This window comes from Orcinus orca, chromosome 6 (assembly GCF_937001465.1).
Source record: "Orcinus orca chromosome 6, mOrcOrc1.1, whole genome shotgun sequence".
Taxonomy (NCBI): domain Eukaryota; kingdom Metazoa; phylum Chordata; class Mammalia; order Artiodactyla; family Delphinidae; genus Orcinus; species Orcinus orca.
Window position 1 is genome coordinate 109937883 of NC_064564.1, and position 26276 is coordinate 109964158.

At 40.1% G+C, this 26276-nt stretch overlaps 1 protein-coding gene across 1 annotated transcript in view; it reads right to left on the minus strand.

Annotated features, from left to right (window-relative positions):
* Nucleotides 1-26276, minus strand: part of PSMB7 (proteasome 20S subunit beta 7) — a 58567-nt gene that overhangs the window by 12155 nt on the left and 20136 nt on the right. Inside the window, exon 6 of the mRNA XM_004269238.3 lies at nt 18086-18144. Within this exon, the coding sequence (XP_004269286.2) occupies nt 18086-18144 (59 nt within the window). The remainder of the gene's footprint in view (nt 1-18085; nt 18145-26276) is intronic.

The window sequence follows — 26276 nt, forward strand, 5'->3', positions numbered from 1 at the left end:
AGCCAAAAGACTGTAAAGAAGGAAGCTCTACGGGAGATTCATGGTCACGAGGGTTTGGCCATGTGCAAGGTACAGTTCTGAGGAAGCGGAAGCAGACAGGCCTAAGTAAAGCAGACAAGCAGAGACAGGATGGGGCAGGTGAGCCCGATCATGAGGTGCTACCAACTCAGATACTGTTCCATGAGGCCTCCGCAACCACCTTTTCCGGGGACCCCAGGCACACATGGCCTTCAGATACACTGTTACTTAAGGTTCTTTGGGGGAAGAGGGAGCCTTCCAAAAGGGCGTAAGGAAACTTCTGGAGCCAATGGATATATCTGCCATATTGATCATGGTGAGGGGGGCTGGGGAGGAGGAGGGAAGAGGCAGAGGCAAGAGAATTAAGATCCAGGAGATCCAGGTATGAATCTAGTCTTGTTACTTACAGCTATGTTACCCCGGTGGTAAAGTCACTCAACATTTTTAAGTCCCAATTTCCTCATCTGCAAAAAAGGCCTAAAACCATCTAGCACTAGGGCAGTTATGAGGATTAAAAGACTCTTTGCACAGGAGAAACTGCTAGCACAGTGCCTGGTATGCAGGAAACCCATGATGAATGTTAACCTGATTGGATTCTACCCCTCTTTCTAACTTACACAAACAGTTATCAAAAGCTTAACCCTGGGCTTCCCTGGTGGCGCAGTGGTTGAGAGTCCGCCTGCCGATGCAGGGGACACGGGTTCGTGCCCCAGTCCAGGAAGATCCCACATGCCACGGAGCGGCTGGGCCCATGAGCCATGGCCGCTGAGCCTGAGCGTCCGGAGCCTGTGCTCCGCAACAGGACAGGCCACAACAGTGAGAGGCCCGGGTATCGCAAAAAAAAAAAAAAAAAAAAAAAAAAAGCTTACCCCTTTCAGAACTACCAATGCAGTGGGCAACTGATAATAACTCAGTACACTTTGTTTTTTCAACCTCTAGTTCAAAGCAAATCAATTATGAAACAAGCAATTATACTGCAAATAAAATTCAAAATGATGCCATAAAACTGTTCACATGAGCATCTTCCATAAACTTCACTACCGTGTCAAGAAGTGTACTAAGTAGCACATTTTCACTTATTATACTTCACTAGAAATTCTATTCTAAAAGGAGGAGAAAAGAGAACTTACATTTACTGTTTGCAGGCACTGTGCCGAGTACATTCTTCCACTTACTCTTCCAAATTACCCTTTAAGGTAGGTACTACCCCTTACACCCATTTTACAAATCCAGGAAACCAAGGCTCAGAGAGGGAAAATGACTAACCCAAAGGCATATGGCCAACAGCTAGAAGGCCTGAGGTTCAACATAGTTTTGTCTAACTCCAGAGCCCATGGATTTTTCGCTCAGGACAATTAGCATCCAAAAACAGTAATGATACTTGTTAGCATCCAAACAATTAGCATCCAAAAACAGTAATGATACTTGTCTAGTCCTTAGATATAACTGGTTAATCACTCATGGGTTTATCTTTTTAAAGTACCTCTAAAATTCTTCAAAGTTGCAAACATATTGCTTAAATAATGCTACTCTATCATTCCATCATTCATCTGGCTTGTTAAGAACATCCTGATGAATTTTTCTAATACAGAATGTACATTCATCAAATCCCAAAGCAAAAAGCCTATCAAATTCACTGTATCAGTACTACATTCAAATGTTTATATCTCCCTAAAATACATGCATAGGACTTCCCTGGTGGCGCAGTGGTTGAGAGTCCACCTGCCAATGCAGGGGACATGTGTTCGTGCCCCGGTCCGGGAAGATCCCACATGCCGCGGAGCAGCTAGGCCCGTGAGCCATGGCCGCTGAGCCTGTGCTCCGCAATGGGATAGGCCACAACAGTGAGAGGCCCGCGTACCGCAAAAAAAAAAAAAAAAAAGCATAAACCTCTCAGCAAACAGAATGAGTCAAATTGTTTTTTAACCACCTTGTATGTCAATAAAAAAGATACCATTTAACTTAATTTTCCCATCAGGCCATTTGTTGATTGTAAATCTTAACTGAAACAGACCAAGAAAAGGCATTTTAATTTTCTTTTAACATTTTGGGGCAAGAAGTAGTCAGAGGATAAGAGAGCAAACTTTTGTTAAGCCTGACTGCAATTTACAAATATGGTCCTCCTAACAATTCCTTCAGGTACTGACTTTAAGCCCATTTTACACATGAGTTTTATATTTTACAAACTGGGGCTACAGGTGTTACAGAAGAAGCAAAAATCAATCTTCAACCTAAACCTCTTCCAAGTCCATGCATACACTTTCCACCATGCCCTGTTCTTATTCCTCTACCACCCCAATTCAATTTATCTGAGTTAAAAGAAACTAATATATTTGTCAAGGAATCAAAGTTAATGAGGCCTTAAGTCTTTTCAGCATTCCAATATCACCACAGTTCTGATTTTAGAAAAAAACATATTCCAACATTATGACAGGGTGACAACGACTATGAGTGTGATTGTGTTCTACAGATACAATGTTCATTGCAAATATTTTCAAAAATCTGTACTACTAGGTGGAATTTTAAAATATCTATTTAGCCCAACTTCATATCATTTAAAAAAATTTTTGTTTCTGCACAATTTCAGGGTTAGGGGAGAGTGGTATAAATTACCTCACAGAAACCAGCAAGTAACATTATCTGTTAAGGTTAAAACTTTAACTACCTTCCTGAGGTACGCTGCTGGGGTCTCATAACAGCAGGTAATCTCACATTCTGCCATGCACAACACACTAAGTACCAGCATCTCCCAATTACATTGTAACGTAAATCTCAAAGGACATTTGAAAAGTCTACACAGCTCCTGCACCCACTGCCGAAACACAACCACCTCTAATGGAACGTGGCAGCTTTCTAAACTAATATTCACACGCCGGGACAGGGATGCTAAGCGCGGCCTTATCCCACACTGAAGAGCGGATGCTAATTAAAAGCCCACACTGACTTGGGAAATGACCACTCAGACAACTTTAGACACTGTCTGGAGTTCTGTTTTCCTATTTCCAAACATGTTCAGCTGCCCAAACTTCCAGGATTACACAACTGAGAGAAAGTTAGAGCAGGAGTCCTCACACCTTTGTATGTGGTGATGCCCCTCTTCTGGAATAGCTTCCTCTCCTCTTCAGTCTCCCTACCCCACCCCTTCGTCAAACCCCAAGACAAAAAGAATTTCAAGTGAGGAGTCACATACTCTTTGAGGCCACCTTAAAGTTCCCCAGACAGATTTCACCAATTCCTCTGATCGTGACCACTACACCCTCCTTATATGCACCATTCTCATACTTTCAGTACTGTTTGTGGGCCTGTCCACCACCCCCCTAGGCTGTAAATGTCACTAAGAAAGGGCCCTGCCTCATAATCACAGAGCTTGGCACCTGGTTGGAGATAAATAGAACTCAGGTGAATGGATCTCAAGGCCGCCCTTCACATCTCAGAATGACCACCATCTCTCAATAGTTTACAGAAGCCTTAATGGTGACTCTAATGGGGATATAGAAGATGTTCTTCCGGTGGTGTAGGTACCAAGAAACTTCTGGTTTCTTTGCCCACTGCGTTTGCCTTTGCCAACTTTTATGTGTCTCAGAAGTCTTTGAGAAAGCACCTTTTTAAAAAAGCCTTCAAAACAGCAGAGGTATACAAGGTACATTTGTTCTTACTGTAATCATTTGGCTATTTCTGGAACTGTTTTTACTTTGGTTAGCAAAACCTAGACTTGATACAGGCTGAGATGCAAAAAAAATAACTGTCATAATAGTAGTAATGGCTTTGAAATATCTCATCTAAGCCAACTTTCTCATACCTCTTAAGAATTGCCAATCCCTTCAAATATTGGCAGCTCCATTTATTCAGGTCTTCTGATACATAAAATTTGCTGACTTTTCCCCCCTTGAGTTGATGCAGATATATGAAAACCTTATAAAAGCTTTTTTTTTTTGGCTAGAAATGAAACTTCTCTGCCTGTGAAAATTATAGGGGCATTTTAAAATTACCATATGTTTTAGATCAGAAGGTAAAAACAGTACAGCAGCCCATGAAAACGTTCCAGCCCATGAAAGCTTACAATTAACTCATTAAAATACAGTTCAAGCCCTCAAGTTCCCCTACTCTTGTAGGCAGTGGTCCCATTTAACATTTAAATATCCTGTGTCAGTAAGTTTACCATATTTATGTTCATTTACATGTACAATGTAAACATACATAGGTACCACATTTAAATATTTAGCCCCAAATGTTATTTTAAACTTAATTTTTCCACAGAGCTATTTGATTTTTTAAAAATAAGAAGACAAAACTTCCTCAAAATCCTTAATCACACTTCAGTGTACATTAGCGAATGTATAATGTGTGGCTGCTTTGCACACCCACATGCCCGCTACCTCCCCCTTTCTAATACTGCACACCACACAAGTATAATAAACCATGTTAATATTTCATACCACTGTGAAATATGCTGGAGTATCAATTCAACATCTGCTGTCTTTAGGGTCCGGGAGTCCCGCAGAGACACTTTCAATTTGTAATTGAGTTCTATGCTGAATTAATCAGCAGTTTATCTTTTTTACTAAAATAACGTCTTCACCACTAACCCAGATTTACATTAACAATTTATGCCAAATTACCTGCCAAGGCAAAACTTATAAGATTCTAAGCTACCATCCAGTAACACTCAGTCCTATATTTCATTTCTTATATTTCTCTAACCTATACACAAGAAAAGTAGAAATCCATTGTTCAAGAGCTTGCAAGTCTCTACCCACAGATGACCTCCTGGATTTGAGACACAGAGCCTCACTTCTGACAGTGAAATTCAAGCAGCCGGGGTGGAGGGTGTGGGTTCCCATCTTCTCCTGAAAGCCACCGTTCAATGTTTTTATGATTCAAAATTTTTACAAAATACGATTTCTAGAATGGAATGAAATCAGTAAGTAATAAAAGAGCTTCTTTTATTTCTTTTCCCAAGGAGCTATGACATTCCAAGTCTTGGCTTGGCTTGAGTAACAAAAAAGACAACCTACATAAAGGAAGCATTTTTTAGTACCTTAAATTATGTCCCTGAGTCCCAAGTTAGCAAAGGCAATTCAATTTGATAAGAGATAAAGAAGTCTATTTTTCTCTTTGATATCATGATGCCGAATATATCAGCAATAACACCTTCCTTTTAATTCCACCTGTATAGTTGAAAGTCACCAAACATTTATTTCTATCCAGCATTATCCCTAGCTCTTACCTCTCTCTGATTCAAGAGTCTCTGGTCACAAAGAAGTTACATTCTGTCTGCTGGATCCTTGCCACAGGTGCAGCAAGCAACATACTTTGTGAACTATTTCTCCTGTACAGTGTATTTTCCCCTACCTTTCCACAGTTACAGTAAATATGTAAAGCAAAAACATCTCAAATGGAACACCTGCTCCAAAGAAATGCATCATAAATAATCACCTATCTACTACCGAGTAAAATAATCCCTTGTTTTCAAGCTACTTTGCCCATAGCTGTTTAAGGAATTTGCACCATCATACAGAATGGTCTCTTTCAATACTACCTCTGAATTACAGCACCAAGTGTATGCATTCAGCTGGTACCCAATTAGCACCTGCTGATCGATTACATATTATTGATTATATAAGGAAATGAAGTTCAGTGTATACGCAGCAGGGCAGAAGACCTGGAAGAATTTTTGCACAGAAATATTTTTGGTGGAAAAATCAACAACGAGTTTTCAAAGTCAATAACTATGGCAGTATACCATTTGCAGTGTTCTCATTACTCTTCAAAGAATTCGAAATGGAGTACTTCAAATTTTACAGAGGGTCAATTCCCTTAGATTTGTTGATTCTTGAATTCCAGAGGCCTGGCCCCAAGTGGCCATTTCTAAGTCAAGGAAGACGAAGGAATCCAAAGGGAGAGAAGCAATTATATATCTGTGACATTCCAAACTCTGTATGGTAGGGAGCAAAGTCCTGCTCTTGAATCATCAGGTGAAACAGCAGAGAGAACTTGCATCTGCCTTACAAAACACCACAAAATGAAAATGTAAGCAAGAAGATCCAAGGGAGTAAACTTAACTCAAGAGGTCCTTTTCTCTTTTCTGCCTCTCCAAAGCTGGCCCACCAGTGGGTTCAAATTCAGGAGAACAAACTCACTCTTTCAAAAGGGGGCAACTCAAAACATCTGTTGCTGGTGAGAAGCTTTAAACCATCAACAGTGTCTTATCATCTATTCTAAAGGTTGAATGGTAATTCTCCAAATCACTCACTGAACCATAAGGCCAACTTTAGTATCTGTTCATTTCTAAAATTAAGTCTTTAACTCCACTGGAAATCACTACCAGGAATAATTCTATACAGGGCCCCAGGGATTATATCTTTGGGTTCTGACACCTCTAAAAACTTTTTTTTAACGTTAAATACAACAAGAGAAAATTACTGGAGAAAAATTAATACATTTTTGATCTAACAAAAAAGACACACTTTACTATGTCTAATGTTTCAGGTTTTAAGGAAAACAAATAAGCAGGAATTAGGACCAAAAGCAAATGACACAAACAGCCTCAGGGAGAGCCTCTAAAAGGGACCTTCCAATAGTTAAACACACAACTATCCCAATTACTGCCCAAATCCAGTGCATAAAGAAGTGTGTCAAATGTTTCAATAGTTACATTTAAACATTTCTGTAGTTGCATTAGTTCTTAACCAATAAGGAATCCATCAGTTAAGACAATGAGACACCAACTCACACCCACCAGAATGGCTATAATCAAAAAGCCAAATGACAAATGTTGTCAAGGGTGTGCAGAAACTAAAATCTTTATACACTACTAGTGACCCAGCCACTTTGTAAACCGGCCTGGCAGTTCCTCAAAAAGTTAAACATAGAGAGTTACCACATGACTCAGCAATTCTACTCCTAGGTATATATATACCCAAGAGAAATGACAATATATGTCCACACAAAAACCTGTACACAAATGTTCACAGCAGCACTATTCATAATGGTCAAAAAGTGAAAACAATCCAAATGTCCATTAACTAATGAATGGGTAAATAAAATGTGACATATTCATACAATGGAATACTATTCAACCATAAAAAATGAAGTATCAATACATGCTACAAGGATGAAATATTATGAAAATACTGTAAGTTAAAGAAGCCAGTCACAACAGACATATTGTATGATTCCTATTGTATGAAATGTCCAGAACATGCATATCTGTAGAGACAGAAAGCAGATGAGCTGTTACCTAGGGCTGGGAGGGCTGAGGGGAAATGGGGAGTGACTGCTAATGGATATGGCATTTCTTTTGAGGGGGATGAAAATGGTCTAACATGGATTATGGTGATAGCTGCACAGCTCTGTGAATATACTAAAAACCACAGAATTGTACACTTAAAGTAAGTGAGCTGTATGCATGTAAACTATATCTCAATGAAGCTGTTATTAAAATAATAAGGCATCCAACATTTTTAGAACAGAGGACCTAAAAAAAAGTCAAAACATCTAGTGACATGTCACCCATCAATCAAAGAATTCACATTCTGATAGTAATTTTTTTAAAGCTAGAGATCACAAGAAACAAAAATGTCAGCATAGATTCTTAGGAACATTTCATAAGAATTAATTTTGGCTTTAATATATATATTTTTTCCCAGATATACAAGATACCTAAACAGATGTAGTACCAGACAAACATAACCTTAAAATCTAAAAATCTGGAAAAGTGAGTCAGTTCAGCTTATCAAGCTGACACCTATTAAACTGCTACAAGAAAAACAGTCTTAAACACCATCAATATCAATACAGACAGGAAAATCATTGTTTATGATAGCTATCGAGGGCAAGTTTTTGGTTTTGTTTTGTTTTTAATTTTGCATTTACTTAAAACTCTGTTTGATGCTAGCAGGGTTCAAGTCACACAGGAAGGTGCTCGGCTAAACACTGATCATCTTCCTTGATCTCCATTGTCTGCTGTGTGGGTTCCGCCAGCAAAACCTCCCAGCGAGTGGTCACCTTCCTATGGAGTCATTAAACCTCTGAATGTCAGCTGGTGGGATTAGCCAGCAGCTTCCACACCTGAGCCCCCGTGGCAGGGACAGAGGCATTTGGATCAAGATCACTAATGAATACAGAATTCATATGCCGCTTGTCAGGGCTCCTGAGCTGAGTCGCACAGATGCAACCTAAATAAGACGGAGGACAGAACAATTGTTGACGAAGATTAAAAAGTTTTGGCAGTTGGGGTAAAAAGAACACCTCATTATTCAAATATGATAGTCTTGCTTATTTATTTATTTTTGGTTCAAGTTATTTATGATTTGCCTCAAATGGACAAATGCCATTCACCAATATTTAAAGGCTTATTGGTCTCATTACTAAATTTGAAGAAGGCTATGCCATCTAAACATTAGCTATATAGAGAAAAACAGCTCCCCTGTAAATATCTGAAAACTCTGAGGGAAAAAACAACCTCAGGATATTTGCGGGGGAGGACAATTAAAAGATGAAAATAAATTCTGATGAATTCAAAGAGAAGAAAAAAATAACCTTCCATAGCCAAATGACTTACTTATATTTCCCAATATCTCTGTATTTCTAACTTTGCATCTTTCCATCCCTGGGTTCCTTCCAGTCACTGAGCTCACCAAAGAGGTTTATACACCTCCTCTGACATTCGTCTGGCTTCGTGCCATCTTCACAAGACCTCATCAGAGAAAAGGAATAGCCCAAGCAGCCCACACCTCCGCTCACCTGGAATAAGATGTCTTCCCCACTCTGTTGTCAAAGAACTACAGGCCTAGCAAAGAGGCAGAAGAGCAGGGTGATCGATCACATCGGAGGGCCAGACTGACAAGGGTTCAAACCATGATTCCATCATTGCCCGGCTGTGTGACCTCGGGTAAGATATGTGACCTCCCTACACCCTATTTTTCTTCTCAACAAAACAGGGATAACAAAGTACAGACCCCACACGACTGTTGAAAAGTAAATAAGATGATGCAGACAAAGCTGTTAGAAAAGAGCTTGGCACAGCATAAGCACTCAAAAAGCATCAGCTACTATGACTGCTGTGTTTTCAATACCTTCGCCCCATAGCAAAAAGGCAAATATTTCCATAGCCTGTGCTGTGTGTTAAACAGGCTTCTTCTACTGTCATGACCACTAGCTAGGCCTGTTTCCGATTTTAAGCTTTCAGATAAGAAAGAAGAATCATACCTAGGACTTCCCTGGTGGCACAATGGTTAAGAATCCTCCTGCCAATGCAGGGGACGTGGGTTCGAGCCCTGGTCCAGGAAGATCCCACATGCCGCGGAGCAACTAAGCCTGTGTGCCACAACTACTGAGCCTGCGCTCTAGGGCCCACGAGCCACAACTACTGAGCCCACGAACCTAGAGCCCATGCTCCGCAACAGGAGAAGCCACCACAATGAGAAGGCCGCGCACCGCAACGAAGAGTAGCGTAGCCCCTGCTCGCCACAATTAGAGAAAGCCTGGGTGCAGCAACGAAGACCTAACGCAGCCAAAAATAAATAAATAAAATATAAAATTTTTTTTAAAAAGAATCATATCTATCTATATCATCAAGCCTGACACAAGTACAAATAATGTTAGTCGTTGCTATGTGATGTTTGTATCCTACTACTGAATTACTAAAAAACAGAAGCAGCTGCCATATTTTAGAGCCAATTTTGTGTGAGCCGTCATATGACGTGCTTTACAGACCACATCTAATCCTGACAGCAACCCACAGGCAGGTCTCTGGATCCCCGTCTTCTGGATGAACAGTGCCGGGCTGTGGCTTGCCCACAGTCGTGCCGTGCGTACAGTGGAAACACACTCACAGGCCAATCCTCTAGCTCCTAAGCTCCTGTGCCCTTTTCCATCTGACCACATTGAACTCACGCTCTATGCTTCCCCTTGGGACCAGTCTATGTGCCAAACTGAATAGATTCTTTTTTTTTAATCAAAATAATGCAGATCTCTTACACTATTGTCCATCTGCATGGCACAAATAAACCTGAAACTTCAGTGTCTTTCTACTATTAGACTTAAACAAACAAAGAACTACAGTCACTTCTAAAATTTGCTATAGAACACCATATTGGTATCAACTCTTTCATTATGTAAAGTGGATCTATAGCTGCCTGCAATGACAGATTAATTCTGTTTCCTCCGTAGCTACGTGTTTGGCATCACGTTTGTGAGGTAAACACAAGCCTTTAGGGCGATAACTGCTCACATCTTTAGCAATAAGGGCTTCTCTAGAGGCCAGCACTTGCCAAGTGATAAAATATGACTCCATAAATCAGACGGCTGAAGTGGCACTTGTATACGTCACCATCTATCTTTGCAGCTTCTCTCTAAAGGGTATAGGGTAAGAGCTCATCCCTCGGTATTGTGACCAGAAAAAGGACCATCACAGTTGGCACTGACTAAGCATGTGCTACTTAAAACTGAAGACACACTAAGACTGGGGGGAAAAAAAGATCCTGCTGGTGTTAGCACGCCTCAGGCAGTGGTAGAAGCTTCAGCAACTCATCTTCAAAAGGCAGAGAGCCAGAGCTCTAGAAACCTGCAAAAATTGGCTAAGCCTGCAGTCTTCATTTCTTTAAGTTGAGCATCTTCAAAGTCTAGAATTCTAACTGTAGGGCACAGCAGCTGCCACTGCAGATCTGATCCTCTCAGCTTTTGGCAGCTCTCAACTTGAGATTCTAGCAAAAGAATTTTTCAAGTTGCTATTATTGCCTGTCATGGATTTATAAATATTGTGCACTATCTGCTGTGGCATGGCTCTCATGGGACGCCAAAGCATGCCAAATGCGTAACAGAATGAAAAACAGTTTCTATTCTTCAAATAAATGCTAATTTTTTTTAACTGTGCTCACATGATGTGTTTGTTGACCAACTTCAATAGTACAGAGTATGTATCAGAGAGGGGAAAAAAGCTGATTGTCTTTTCCAGCAGTATTCAGCTGCTACTTTCATTAAGCTTGTTTAATTAGATTCCAGATGCTAATTTGCAAGTCGATACCAGAGGGTGCAGGACAGTTTGCCTTTGAATCATCTCCCTGTGATGTGAGGGTCCTGCCGCACACCGCTACCCTTCAGCAGCCCTCACACGCTTTCTGACAATTAGTGCAAAGAGGGGACAGTACTGATCTTGACAGACTAAATATTAATCTTCTACCCATTTTTATGAATTATAATCTTCAAGACTTTAAATTTCTCACTGGGCCAAATGGAAACATTCCTTCTTACAAAGAAACAGGATGGAAGGAAAACTAACCTAAGCTATCAGATTCATTTCCTTAACCCTCCCCACCCTAAAATAAAAGTTTTTATTTCAGCAATTTTCAAGATACATACTCGCACAAAGCTAACACCATATTTCCAGGTACAATGGTCAAATTCCTCATAACTTAACTGGAAAATGGACTCAGAAGGCCACAGTGTGTTTATCACTAATTTCCTGTCCAGCTAGCCTGTGGATAATAACCAGGATAAGGGGCTTAGTTCTTATGCCAGCCTTAACAATAGGAAAAAAAAAAAAATTCTAGGGGAATGGCTCCACACAATTCATCGTCACCAAAAAACCCTCTAATACAACTGAGCCCTGTCATTAGGTCAACTCACACATTTCAAAATCCACTATTCTGCTAATACATAGGTACAGTGTCCAAATAAGCACCTTTGCTGATAAAAACAAAGAATGAGATTTATCAGCAGTAATACAATTTTTTAATGCCTTCATTTTTATCCATCTGAGAACTATGAACACTAAAGGTGAAGTTATCAAACTGTTTCAAAGGAATGTAAATCTGGGACCAACTAAGAAAGGTTGCTTCTGACATCTTTTTATCCACTCATTCAACAAATACTGGCTGACTACCTACTATGCACCATTTTAGGTGTGAGTAAATAGAAACGAATAAGCACAGTTCCTGCCCTCAGAGAACTTCCAGGCTAACAGCAAGGAGAAAAACAAGAAAATGAGCATCCCAAGACTAGGACAGGCAGTGTTAGGGCCACAACTGGATGAGAATTTTAAAAGATTTTTAATGGGCCTTAAACTCACAGTTAGCCGGCAGTTTCTCTGAAACCTTGAGTCAGAGCTTTTACCTGAAGCAAATCACTGGTTCAGATTACTTCTAAAGGCAGAAGCCCATCTTAGGCATTTATGAATCCCAGCTAGGTTTCACTGTTCTGCTTTTTGGCCTGTAATTTCCCAATGAGCATCTGCCCTTTGGCCCATCTTCATTTTGGCCGTGTACTCAATGGGGTGTTTGCTTTGTTGACTCTGGCCCAATACTGTGTATTATATGAGAAATGTACTAGTTATCTTCTTCTGTTATCTCAAAAAAAAAAAAGAAAAGAAAAAAGTTCAGCACTTTCCAGATGGGAAGAAGAGAAAGTCCCCTCCGTTTCCCAGGTGGTTTTTGATGACTCAGATTTTGCTTTAGCTCCGGATTATCCTGTCTCAACTCTATAAACATGTACTGAACATCAGGAGCTGAAGAGGAGAGATGATTTCATGGTCCCTGCCCTCAAGGGTCTCCCCTCTCTCGGCAAGTAGCGGAGATGACCCTGAAAACAGCCATAAAACAATGGGACAGGTGTGTACAATGCAGTACGGGAACACAAATAAATGAGGAAGCAGGTGAGAGCATTGCTGGCAGGCACCAGCAGCGAGCAGGATTCGACAGCAAGCCAGTACACACTGTATTCAAAGAACAGCAAGCAGGCGAGAAGGGTTGAAGTGGAGCAGGAATGCAGACCTATGTTTCCTAAGTTTAATATTAATACCCCTGGGCTTACATGATGGTGATACAGGAATACATTTTTTATTTATATTAATAGTATGCACTCATTTTCATGTCTTGGGGGGAAAATAACCATCATATCAAACCCAGGATTTCATAGATACAAACTGTATTTTAAAAATAAATTTAAAATTAAATAGGTGAACTAGAGTGGCTGTAGGGGAGAGAGGAAAGGGAACTGACTTGCAAGGAGAACTTCTGCAGTGAAGGAAATGTTCTGTCTTGATCTGATTGACGGTTACTTGGGTAATTACAAATGCCAAAATCTATCGCACTATACAGTTCAGATCTGTGCATTTTATTTTATTTAAATGATAACTCAATTTATAAAACAGTGAGCTGATGTAAAAGAAAATTTTCAAGAAAAATAACAGTAGAGGTGGCATCCAGACATGGCAGAATCCTTAAATGTAGTATGCAAATGACAAGTTCAAGACTAGCCCTGTCCAATAGAAATATGTGAACCACATATTTAGTTTTAAATTTTCTAGTAGCCACGTATAAAAAAGTAAAAATAGGTGAAAAAAATTTAATAATATTTTTATTTAACCCAATATACTTAAAATAATATTGTTACAACATGTAACCGTATTACTAATGAGATATGTTTTTAAACTTTTGGACCCAGTCTCTGAAATCTGGGATGTGTTTTCTACTTACAGCACCTCTCAGTTCAGACTAGCTACACTCAAGTGCTCAACAGCTACATGTGGTTGGTGGCTACCATACCAGACTGTGCAGCCAAAGACACTGAGAAAACATTAAAGGTTTTTAAGGAGGCAGGGACTTTCATTCCATAAATACTACAGTCTAGGCCCAGCACTGTCCAAGGCACAGGTTTGCAGTTTAAAAAAAAAAAAAAAAAAAGACTATGGGCTTTTCCTAATTTATTTGTTTTAACAATAAAGCCAAGAGTTTGTTTCATGAGTCTGGCCTAAAAATCACTGTTTGGCAAACGATTTGTAATTATGAGAGCCTGAAACTTCCCCTCCCCATGCAATTCTCTATGAAGTGAGCAGCAGTTACTGTCCTGGAGATCCATGCAAGACCTGAGAGGCAGGTCTCCTGGGTTTGTTTGAGACACGTCCAGAATCCTTTCCCCTACTGAAGGGAAATAAGCAGACTTAGTCATTCCAACCCTTCAGTCTCAAAATAGGCAAGAAAGAAAAGTTATGGAGGGCTTCTTGCCACAGAAAGACAGAAAGCCTCCATGGAAAGAAAAATAAAGTTTGGAAATTTGAAACCAAATGTTTCCATGAGTTCTATACAAATGCAGAGCCAGAAATGACACCCTGGCCGAATTCTCTTTCACAGCAAAGTCACTAAAACAGGGTTCTCTCAACTTTCCTAAGCAGTCTCGGCCTTCCACTGAAACCACATCACTTAATCGTCACCAGAAGAAAGCAGGGTGGCCAGCAGTTAGTTGCCTGGTCTTCACAATAATTTTATTATCTAATATCCCTTTAGATTTTTTTTTTTTGGCGGTACGTGGGCCTTCACTGTTGTGGCCTCTCCCATTGAGGAGCACAGGCTCCGGATGCGCAGGCTCAGCGGCCATGGCTCACGGGCCCAGCCACTCCGCGGCATGTGGGATCTTCCCGGACCAGGGCATGAACCCGCGTCCCCAGCATCGGCAGGCGGACTCTCAACCACTGCGCCACCAGGGAAGCCCTCCCTTTAGATTTTTAAAAGTATTACCATTGCCTTCTATTTACTTTTAAACTCACTTCACTGGAGAAGCAAGTACTACCTTCTCCTTAATAAACTGACTTTTTTTGATTGTCAGTCTGTGTCAAGTGTCAATAAGTTCAGTGAATAAAAACCACTCACCTGAAATTGTAAATTTAATTAACAACCTGAAATGGGAATTCAGTAAACCTGTTTCAAGCTCTTGCAGCTAATACAAAACAACAAGTGCTCTGAATTATAGATAAAATTGATCTAAGGAACACAACTCTTCAGACTGATAATATCAGAAATTTTATTGAAGGGATGATTCACATTTCCCTTTGCTTCCCTAAATCAGCAATATTAAGTTCATGGCCTTTGAATCATTTCAAATCCAAAGTCTAAATAAATAATATAAAATTACTTTAGCAGAGTGTTAAAATCACTTTTTTTTTACATCTTTATTAGAGTATAATTGCTTTACAATGGTGTGTTAGTTTCTGCTTTATAACAAAGTTAATCAGTTATACATATACATATGTTCCCATATCTCTTACCTCTTGCATCTCCCTCCCTCCCACCCTCCCTATCCCACCCCTAGAGGCGGTCACAAAGCACCGAACTGATCTCCCTGTGCTATGCGGCTGCTTCCCACTAACTTACGTTTGGTAGTGTATATATGTCCATGCCACTCTCTCACTTTGTCACAGCTTACCCTTCCCCCTCCCCATATCCTCAAGTCCATTCTCTAGTAGGTCTGTGTCTTTATTCCTGTCTTACCCCTAGGTTCTTCATGACATTATTTTTTTCTTAAATTCCATATATATGTGTTAGCATACGGTATTTGTCTTTCTCTTTCTGACTTACTTCACTCTGTATGACAGACTCTAGGTCTATCCACCTCATTACAAATAGCTCAATTTCGCTTCTTTTTATGGCTGAGTAATATTCCATTGTATATATGTGCCACATCTTCTTTATCCATTCATCTGATGATGGGCACTTAAGTTGTTTCCATCTCCAGGCTATTGTAAATAGAGCTGCAATTAACATTTTGGTACATGACTCTTTTTGAATTATGGTTTTCTCAGGGTATATGCCCAGTAGTGGGATTGCTGGGTCATATGGTAGTTCTATTTGTAGTTTTTTAAGGAACCTCCATACTGTTCTCTATAGTGGCTGTGCCAATTCACATTCCCACCAGCAGTGCAAGAGTGTTCCCTTTTCTCCACACCCCCTCCAGCATTTGTTTCTAGATTTTTTGAGGATGGCCATTCTGACTGGTGTGAGGTGATACCTCATTGTACTTTTGATTTGCATTTCTCTAATGATTAATGATGTTGAGCATTCTTTCATGTGTTTGTTGGCAGTCTGTATATCTTCTTTGGAGAAATGTCTATTTAGGTCTTCTGCCCATTTTTGGATTGGGTTGTTTGTTTTTTTGTTATTGAGCTGCATGAGCTGCTTATAAATATTGGAGATTAATCCTTTGTCAGTTGCTTCATTTGCAAATATTTTCTCCCATTCTGAGGGTTGTCTTTTGGTCTTGTTTATGGTTTCCTTTGCTGTGCAAAGCTTTGAAGTTTCATTAGGTCCCATTTGTTTATTTTTGTTTTTATTTCCATTTCTCTAGGAGGTGGGTCAAAAAGGATCTTGCTGTGATTTATGTCATAGAGTGTTCTGCCTATGTTTTCCTCTAAGAGTTTGATAGTTTCTGGCCTTACATTTAGGTCTTTAATCCATTTTGAGCTTATTTTTGTAAAATCACTTTTAATATACCTCATGCTTTCAACTTTTTATGCAATTCTCATTTTTCTTTAACATATGGAAGTCCCAATCAATTGGAAACAGACACAGCTTTCAAGAAAATTTGAAAAGATTAATGTGGTTTAAAGGAGGGCCTGACACTACTGAGGTGATTTTCTAAATGAAAATCATCAGTCTTTCTCTCTATACCTGCATTAGTTCTAATGGATTTGTGGAGCATTAGGAATTCCTCTCCTTTAGTTTGAAAACTGGGAGATCGTTTTTAATTTTTCTTTTTAAGTGACGTAGTATATCTTATTTTTCCTCTGTATTTAAGAACCCCAAACAGAAAATAATGCTGATATGGGAATAAATGTTCACATTGAGAAATGAGAACAGAATTCTAATCTCATTTACAGTTGATACTTGGACCTGTTTACTATTCTTAATTGGAGCAAGACTATTGTTTCTAGTACAAAACACCTATAGCTAAATTCTACCTTTAGTCACACGTTTTAATTCCTGCAGATAATTCAAGAAAGGGGAGAAAACTAGCCATCAGTGACCAAGTCCCTTACATGTGCTATCCTCAAATACCAAGGATGTAGTGGCTTCTGGCAGGAGACCCCTGTCCTGGCTGAGCAGCATCCACGACCCTACATTCTCTGCTCTCCTGGCACTTGGCCCAAACCTGAAGATCAGAGAGCTTCCGAGCTCCAATGACACTTGATGCGCTAATGACTATGAGCTAGAGAAGAACAAAAACTTTTAAACATGCAATCTTTTCCAAAGATGATTAGGCATAAAGCATTGTCAAAAAGTAATTCCCAGAAACACCCGCTGGTATCTACACAAAACACTACTGCAAAAGCAGGAAGAGCAGAAACCTACATATTAAGGAATAGGGCAAACCACTCATAAACAGCCTAATAACTGTTGAAAACAAGTTGATACTACCCATGAAAAAATTAACATCTATCGAAAAAACAAGGGCAGATGATGAGGGCTGCCTTCAGGACGTAATGTGCCTACAAGCTAGTTCAGCAGCGAGGATAAAGCACAGTGGAGGAATAACATGGTACCATAAAGTATCCAAGCATACTGAACACTCCTTCCAAAGCGACAATGAAAGACCTGTGGCTTGTTCTTGGAGATTTTGGGGTCTAGGGGGTTGCTTAATGGAGGTACATCTATCATTAAAGCAGACACAGGTGGAATGTCATTCAGAAGATACCACCCTCCCCACTACCAAAGAAAATATAACAAAAGAATGTCTTATAAATATATGTGAGACACCAGATACATACATCATGCTCTGATAACAGGCCACTACACACATGGTATTGTCCCCATCTTCTGCCAAACGCAGAACAACCTATAGGGATTTTTCAAACTGCCCGCATTTTCAGGGATTTTTCAAACTGCCCGCGTTTTCAGGCCAGGTCTGTGTGACATGCAAAGACATACACAGTTTCTGTATTCTTCGTGAAAAAACAAAACACCTGTCATTTTGAGATATTGTGATAACGCATAAGAAAACATGCTACACTGCAGCAGCATTTACAGCCAAGAAGATTCCCAGACAGCCCAAAGGCCAGAGCAAAAAGCTGAACAGTACAGGCTCCTCAAGCCTGAGGGAGGGCATAGCAGGCCACTCCAAAATGAAGCTTTCCCAAGTAACCAGTCTTCTCAGCAAACATAGTATCTGTGCCAAAGAGCATTCCAACTAACAGCAGTGCTGTTCAAACTTTGGAGGAATCAGCAATCAATTTGTAAATGTCCAACATACAACTAGAAAGATAATGTGAAAGAGAATAAAACTGCAGGAACTTACATACCTCCATATCTGGCCTAAATTTATCTTCAAACACGGCCATTGCTGCTAAGGAGCCAGAACCTGTAGGAAAAAAGATGCATTTTTAGCATATTTACCAACTCCCAGCTTCTCCATCTCAAGTTTACCTCGGGGCAGTAAAAATGGCAAAACACACCCAATGTCACATTCAAGTACAATGTAAATATTAACACTATAGGGCCACAAAAACCAGGTAAACACTGCTCTTCAAAAGCCTGGAGTCACACTTACCACTATCTCGGGTAAACCTGCAACTGGCCCTACTTCTACTATTGACAGGAGTAACTGTAAATCATTCACAATAAAATCCTGAAGCATGAAAATGAGGTTATGGATAATTTGTATTTGTTCAAAAATGAATGCCACATAATTTCATATATCCTGTGCTGTGACTCTTGTGCTCCAAAGCTGTGCCTTGGCAGGCTGCTGGGTATAGCGCTAAATACCAAGCCAGTTAGAAAGAATAGATTGTTTTAATGAGCTGGCCCCGGTAGAGTCACCTTGACACACGGGGAAGAAACTACAGCACCAGCAATGGTAATAGGACTGTGAGCTACGGCCACCAGGTTATTCCAGCTACAACTGTAAAACACTTTATTATGTGGCATTTATTTGGAGCTATTATTTTTAGTTCGTACGTTGAGGAGTAACAGCTGAGTAGACAAAATGACAGACAAAGAAACAAAAATTTATTATCACAATAGCAAATGGCTGAAAGGTTATGCTGCACAGATATTAACAGACAGCAAATTTCTCCCTACAAAAGCAGGATGTAAAGGCATTACAAATAAGTATGGGCTCCCTTTGAATGGATATAAAAGGCAGCTCAGCACTATGAAAATTTAAACTTGTTTTGTTCAGAAACCAGAGAATCTTTAGAAAACCATCATCTTGTCTTTACAGGGTCCTGGCAATATTTTAGGATACTCTACTTCTGGAGAGAGGATAGAGTTGCCCACAATTTTTTACTCCAATTAGAAGATTTTTTTGGCATTTATTACTTTTTAACTTGTTTTGCATAACACTATCTATTTAGCTGGGTCACAGAGAAAACCATATTTTCTATTTAAAATGATTTGTGTACATCGCTTGACCACCTCAATGGTTTAGCAAAGGAAAAAGGCAGCGATTAAACAGTTTCAAATGAGGTGTCCTGCTGATTTTATCAAGTCTGCTGAATGTATAATGAAAAAGGAGAAGCTGACAGCATCGCTGCATTGAGAAAATACAGACTACCTTATCTGAACCATTTAAGGAGGTCCAATTATAGATCAAATTTGAAGGGTAGAAACAGCAGATTTACAGACACAAATCAATGAACATGGTAATCCCAATGAATATGACAGATACTCCTGTTAGGGAATATTGCTGTGGTTGAGGATCATTACCTTCACAGCACCGGATACATCGCATCTAAAGCAGGGGGAAGCTATGAGCGTAGACGGCATTACGGGCAATGACTATTCATTTAAGCTTTGGGAGCAAAAGGCAACCCCATTTTCCCCCTCTCACAATTTTTTCTCCACACAAAAAAAAAAAAAAAAAGGAACCTAAAGAGATATTAAAAGCCCTTTAGAAAGGAAAGAGAAATTAAACAGATATAAAACTAGTGTACCCAAATAAAACTAGATATATATACACAAATTCACCAAAATCAAACCTTGCAATTTCATAGTTTATGTGTCCTGGAAAATCTGGAAATAGAGTCAAAGTTCACCAATGTTTTGTGACTCACATTTACTCTGAGTTTCAGGGATCAAGGGGGGAAAGTAACCTGTTTTAAGGCATTGGTGAGAACCAGTCTCAGACTTCGTAGTAAAAAACGAGCTGGTTTTGTATGGAAAACAGAGGACAACTGTCACGAAGAAACAAGAAAATTGCAAATAAGGAAACCTCAGGAAAAAAAATACTTCTTTTCCAACCTGGTCCAAGAATGTCTCTGCAAAGAGCCCAAGGGTAAACGCACCAGAGGCCAGAAATACACATTAGAAAAGGACAGGGGAAGGACGGCTATTTACCTAAGAGCTAACAATTTTGTGGAAAACTGTAATCAATTACTGTAAAAGGGGAAACACAACTTACCTTAAAGACATCTTTCCCTAAAGACTACTAGCCTGTATTTTCTCCTGGGCCATCCTTTCTTTCGCAGTTTCACAAGAAATTAATTTTACTCTAATTTTTCCCAGGCACATATATTTCCTTCTACTTAGCTTCACCTAATACTTTAAGAAATGAAAACTATTTCCCTCCTAATATAATAATTCTTCCTTTATCAAAAGCTTTTTTTCATGAGAAACACCACCACAGAAAAAATTTCCATAAGTGGAAGTACATGCTAAATCTAAATTCTTAGAACAAAAAGTGTCTATCAATGTAGTGATGCTTCTCATCACAGTGATTTTTTTTTTTTTTAGAGTGGAAGGTGTAGGAGAGGTAAACATAGAAAGGACACAGGGATCCCTATTACACTGTATTTCTGCTTCCCCATTTACATCACACCCCCCCAAAACACACACACCAACTTACACACACACACACATACATGCAGGTGTACACATGCACGTGCACAGAGTTGAGATGTTTTCAGGAAAACAGGAGCTTGCTAAACTGCCTGATTCTGCTTCCCCTGAGATCAAAGATAAGTGGACTCCAAATAAACTTGAAAAGAAGGGGAAATTCAACATTAAAAACAATTTCTAAATCACTTGCAAATTAGCTCCTGCTCCTAGCATTTTTAGGAAAGGAGGACTTTGGCGCCCCCTTTTCAGAAGTACACAGAAGTGCTAGGAAATGGAGTGCAATTGACTTTGTCAACAGGTTTCTAGGAAACTCTGAATGTGTGTCTGCTGCTTAGAAAAGAGAAGACAGAATTTCAAATATGACTGCAAACGCCCAAAATGGCAAGAGAACAACATGCAAATCCTCACATAATTTCAAGGCAATGCAACCGGGGGAAGGAACAAGGAGTTTGCCATTAAAAAGAAAAAAGATGGTAAACTCAATGAGACAGGTCTTTTTAAATAATTTCAATTCAAGTTTCCCAGATTTTATTTCAATGCCACTTAAAACTATATATAATAAATCATCAAATTCCATAGTAATAGAGCAGCCAGTTGACTCACAAAATGTTTAAATATTATATCCCATTTTCCCCATAAACCATAATAATAATAATAGACATTCCATGATTTCAGCATCAACCTATTAACCTGGCACTCTCATACCCAAAACCAAGGCAAAAATCCTCTGAAGGATTTACCCTGATTTTTTATTCCCAAAACAAGGCCACCTTAGACAATCAGTCAGAACGGCCTGGTTTCCCATTGAGGAATAAACAAACAGAAAAGCCAGGGGACAGTGTACCGGGTATAGGGGGCTCTGCTTTAGACAGTGGGCGTGTCAGGTGAAGGAAATGGATGTCAGAGGGAATATGCTTTCCACAAATGCAGGACGAGCTCTAAGAGCAAGGAGTACGAGACCTACCCTCAATTTCTCTTATAGGAGAGAGGAGGAAGCCAAGAGGGAAGAACAAGAGCATTCTGTTTGGGCACCCACCGTGGGCCACACATCGTATGTTGTCATTTGGTCATCCTCACAGCAACCCAATGAAGTGATAAAGCTTCTTGTCTAGGATTACAGGACTAACAAGCACAGGGGAGGATTCCTGTCTCAGGTGTGACCCTATGTCACTCTCTCAAACATAAAGTTCTACAGGCCACAATATAGTTCAGAGCAGACACACATGACCTTCCATGACCAGGTCTCTGGGCTCGCTCAGCCCCTCCTCCTCCCCAATGTACACACACACTTGACACTCTATCAACACTAAACTGACAAGAATTTCCTAAATGCCCAGACCATTTCAAGCCTATCCCACCTTGGCACGTGCTATTCCCTCTGCCCCCTTGACAGTCCACAGAACTCCGAGGCACCCATCCAACCCCAACTGCGAGATGACTTCCTCCTAGAAGGCTTCCTTGACCACCACACCCCCATGAGAGTTTATCACTCTCATCTCTGCCAACTGTCCATCCCTTCACAGCTGCATCCGCCATACCTAGCAGTCTCTGGCACACAGTGAGCACTAAATAGAATTTGCTACATTAGGCTGGGCTGATTTGAGTACAACGGTTCAAATGGAGGAGCTGGGGAAATGGAGCTGGCCCTGAAGGAGTGACAGCAATAAATGCCTTGATAAAGTGTAAAAGAACATTTATTACCTAATTTATCATACCGGGATGAATATAAGACAAACTCAAATGTAAAGCAAGTCAATTTTCAAAAGAAAAGAAGCCTTTAAACCCACAAAACCATGTCCTATTATACATCCTAGTCTGGTCTGAACTCTATGATATCACAGGAATGAAACGCCCTCCTTGGATTTCTGCATTTTTCTACCAAAGCTCTGTCTCATCAGTAGTTTCCAGGTAGCTGCTCCTTAGCAACCTCCACCAAGTCTGCCTTTTTCAGCCCACCCACAGTTACTAGAAGCTAGCTTCCAGAACAAAGCTCTTCAAAACAGCAATACGAGGTACAATCCAGTGACCAGCATTTAGAGAGAGGGTGTGCACGACACTGTGACGGCTACCTAGTTACCCACTGACTTGCCTCTGCACCCACCGTCCTTCCCCAAGCTCACCCACGCCATCCACACACACCCATCTGCTCAACCACCAACTCCCAAACCGCCCAGCACGCAGGCTGTGGGGAGAGACAGGGATGGGGGGAAGGGTACGCAACTCAGCCCTCTTTCATCCACGAGGGACAGAAACTGCTCTGCACCCCCTGATCCACTGCAGCCACCTGGGTGGGCACCGCCTTACCCTGGCTGTCCAGGTTTGATGCTTATTAAAAGAATTCAACAGACGCCCCTGTGAGTCCCAGAAAGCACGGTCCTGCTCCCCATCTCTGACTGCCAGGGCCTGACTCACCCTCAGACCTTCAAGATGACTCCATGGGGCACCCACACTGCAGACCTCCAGGAGAAGAGGGCTCAGGCATAAACGCCCCAAGGGTCACATCTCCAACCATGCTTTTCTTTTTTTCTTTTTTTTTTATATGTTGGGGGTAGGCGTTTGTTAGTTTATTTATTTATTTTTGCTGTGTTGGGTCTTCGTTTCTGTGCGAGGGCTTTCTGTAGTTGTGGCAAGCGGGGGCCACTCTTCATTGGGGTGCGTGGGCCTCTCACTATCGCGGCCTCTCGTTGCAGAGCACAGGCTCCAGACGCACAGGCTCAGTAGTTGTGACCAGCCATGCTTTTAAAATGAAGTATCTGTCTTATTAATAATAAGCGACTGGCTTAAAAAAAAAAAAAAAGACTAACACCTGTAAACAATGTAAAATATAAGCCCTGAAACTCAGAGAAATATGTGCAACACACAGGGCATTAATAAGTAAAAAGAGCTCACAGATAAATAACATCAATACACCAACAGAGAAAAGGACACAGCAGTTTACAGAAAAGAAAAAAAGCAGAGGCCTATACACATTTAGAGACACTGTTCAAGTTCACTAGTAATCAAAGAAATATAAATTGAAACTAAATAGCCACTTTTTGGCTTTTAGATTAGCAAAAATTAAAAAGAATAATACCCAGTGCTGATAAAGATGTAGTAAAAAGGGCAATCTAACATTCTTGTAGAAGCACAAACGGATTGAACTTTTCTAACACACAATTTAGAAACATCAATCAGAAAGCATAAAGCTATATACACACCCACCAAACCTGCAATTCTGCTAGAAACATATTCTAAAGAAATAAATGGATAAGTACCCAAATGACATTATGATCGCTGTTTAGATTAGAAAAAAGCAAAAGTAACAACAGCAACAGTAACAAAAACTGGAGGTAAATGTAAAGGTCCAACACCAACAATCAGGAGATAGGGAAAATTAAAAAATACTATATACATAGTGATTAAATATAATATTTTTTGGCAATGTCCATGATACAATATTTACTGAGGGAAAAAGATGTTCCCAAGCAAAATTAACAGATATGTTTATATAATACATATTATACACATCTGCAAGAAAATTTTTAAAAATTATGCTTATTTCTGGGTGGTGCTACATTCTTTTGTTTACTTGTGTTTTCTTATTTTTTTTCAAAGACAATGCATTACTTACAATTTTTTAAGATATACACTTGGAGAAAATAAGAATTCAACTTTGTTAAGGGATTAAAAAAAAAAAAAGCCAAAAGACCAAGACCTTGCCAGCTGTCACAGTCTTGCTGTGTAACAGCAGCAGCAGGCAGCTTAGTCCTGAAATCTGTACACAGGGGCCTGAAGGTCAACCCACGCATGCGTCAACAGTCCCAAGGAACAACAGCAGTCAATCATCACAAATAAACACACCATGTCTCTCTACCACAGTCCTTAGGAGGGCTTCCTTAGAACAGGCACCAAAATTTTTTAAAAAGAGATAAAATCATCTTAACAATGAAGTCCTTTGAGCATATCAGCACCACGCCAGATCTCACTTATCCAGAAGTATATACTATGTGGCAAACAAATTACTAAACAGACCACAACAGACACAGTCCACGTGGTGTTTTATGAAATTTCAAAGCACAGTCACATGAGTTTTGTCTGCTCCTCAGACATGGCAGGTAAATGCAGTCCCATTTCACAGGAGGGAAGACTGAATTTTGGAGATAAGGAACTTGCCCAGATCACACAGCTAGTGATTAGCAAATCTGGGAATGTGAGCCCCAATCATCCTAAATTTAAAGTGTCCAACACTGCTTCTGTGCTGGCTCTTAAATTACAGAGCCAAATGCTTGAAATTAAGATTAGCAAGTAAGCATGGAAGCAGCTCTATTTTCTTAACTCTCCACCCTCAAAAGCATGCTTTCTAACTTACTTTTTGCTCAGATTACAGCAGAATGATTTCCACACATCTGGATACAGTTAATTTGTGTTGTTTTGCTTGGAAATTCAAATGAGACTGGGATTTCAGTTAAATGTTTTAAATGATTAAACAGATGCCATTCACTATTTAGCAATGCTGTTCAAGTATCTAAGCATTTATTTTTAAATAGCCCCATTCAAAAAAAATAAAATAAAACAGTGAAATTAGTCTCCATTTTCTAAACCCTCTGAGAGTGTTTCTGATTTTAGTTTATCAGCATTAGTATTAGTAGTTCAATTTGAATCCTAACTTTTTCTGAGAGAACAATCCAACTCAGGACAAAATTTGAAATGTATCAAGAAAATTTTACTAAGATATTGCTTTTACTTGCTCTATATATTTAAAAAAATACCTCCATTAATAGGGCTTAAGGAGAGTGGGAATTTTTTTAAAACATGAAACGTGTTATTTTTATACATGTCAGGGTTCACTCAAGTACGAAATCAAACTTGGCAATTCTAGAACCTGTTTTATCAGACATGCTGAAGAAACTATAAAAGACAAATAATTTTCTAAAACATGCTGCTCTAAGTCAAGCTCTAGGAAGGATCTGAAAGCCAGCAGGTAGAAATCTGCTTTTTCTAATAAGGTCTAGGCTCACAAATTCTCACACTGGGGAAGGGAAAATATTTACCCTTAGGACCTTATCGGTCCCAGACCCTAACTCATTTATTGTTATTTCCTCAGGTAAATTCCGCAGGTATTTCCTCATTTTACAGACACGGAAACTGAGGCTCAGCTGATTTAAAGGCAATAAGAGGAGCCAAGATTCAAATCTAGGTCTTGTGGCTCTTTAGCCCATGCACCTTTCAGAAGGGCAACTCTCCACTCATTCTTTCAAACCAACCATCCCAGGTGCCCACTGAGCGGCAGGCTCTGGAACACGGATGCAAAAGATGTGGCACAGCTGAGCTTCCTGCCTGTTTTCCCACAGCACACCATTGAGGCCCTCCCAGCCCTGCACGACTGCCAAGCTGCTCCAGGCGGCACCACCACAGCAAGCACAAGGTGAATGGTGCCCCAGAAACTACAGGACAGCAGCCCTACTGCCCTGGCTGCCTCCCTGCACAAAGGGGAAGATGATAGAATGTGTCTTCCTCATAGGTCGGCTGAGACCTGAATGAGATGGCACAAGTAAAACAGAATGCCTGGCACATAGTAAAAGCTCAATAAAAGTCAGCTGTTACAAATACTCTAACACAAGGTCCCCGTCCTCCAGGGGCTCTTTTATACAATCATTCTCAACAAGTCTCAGGTCT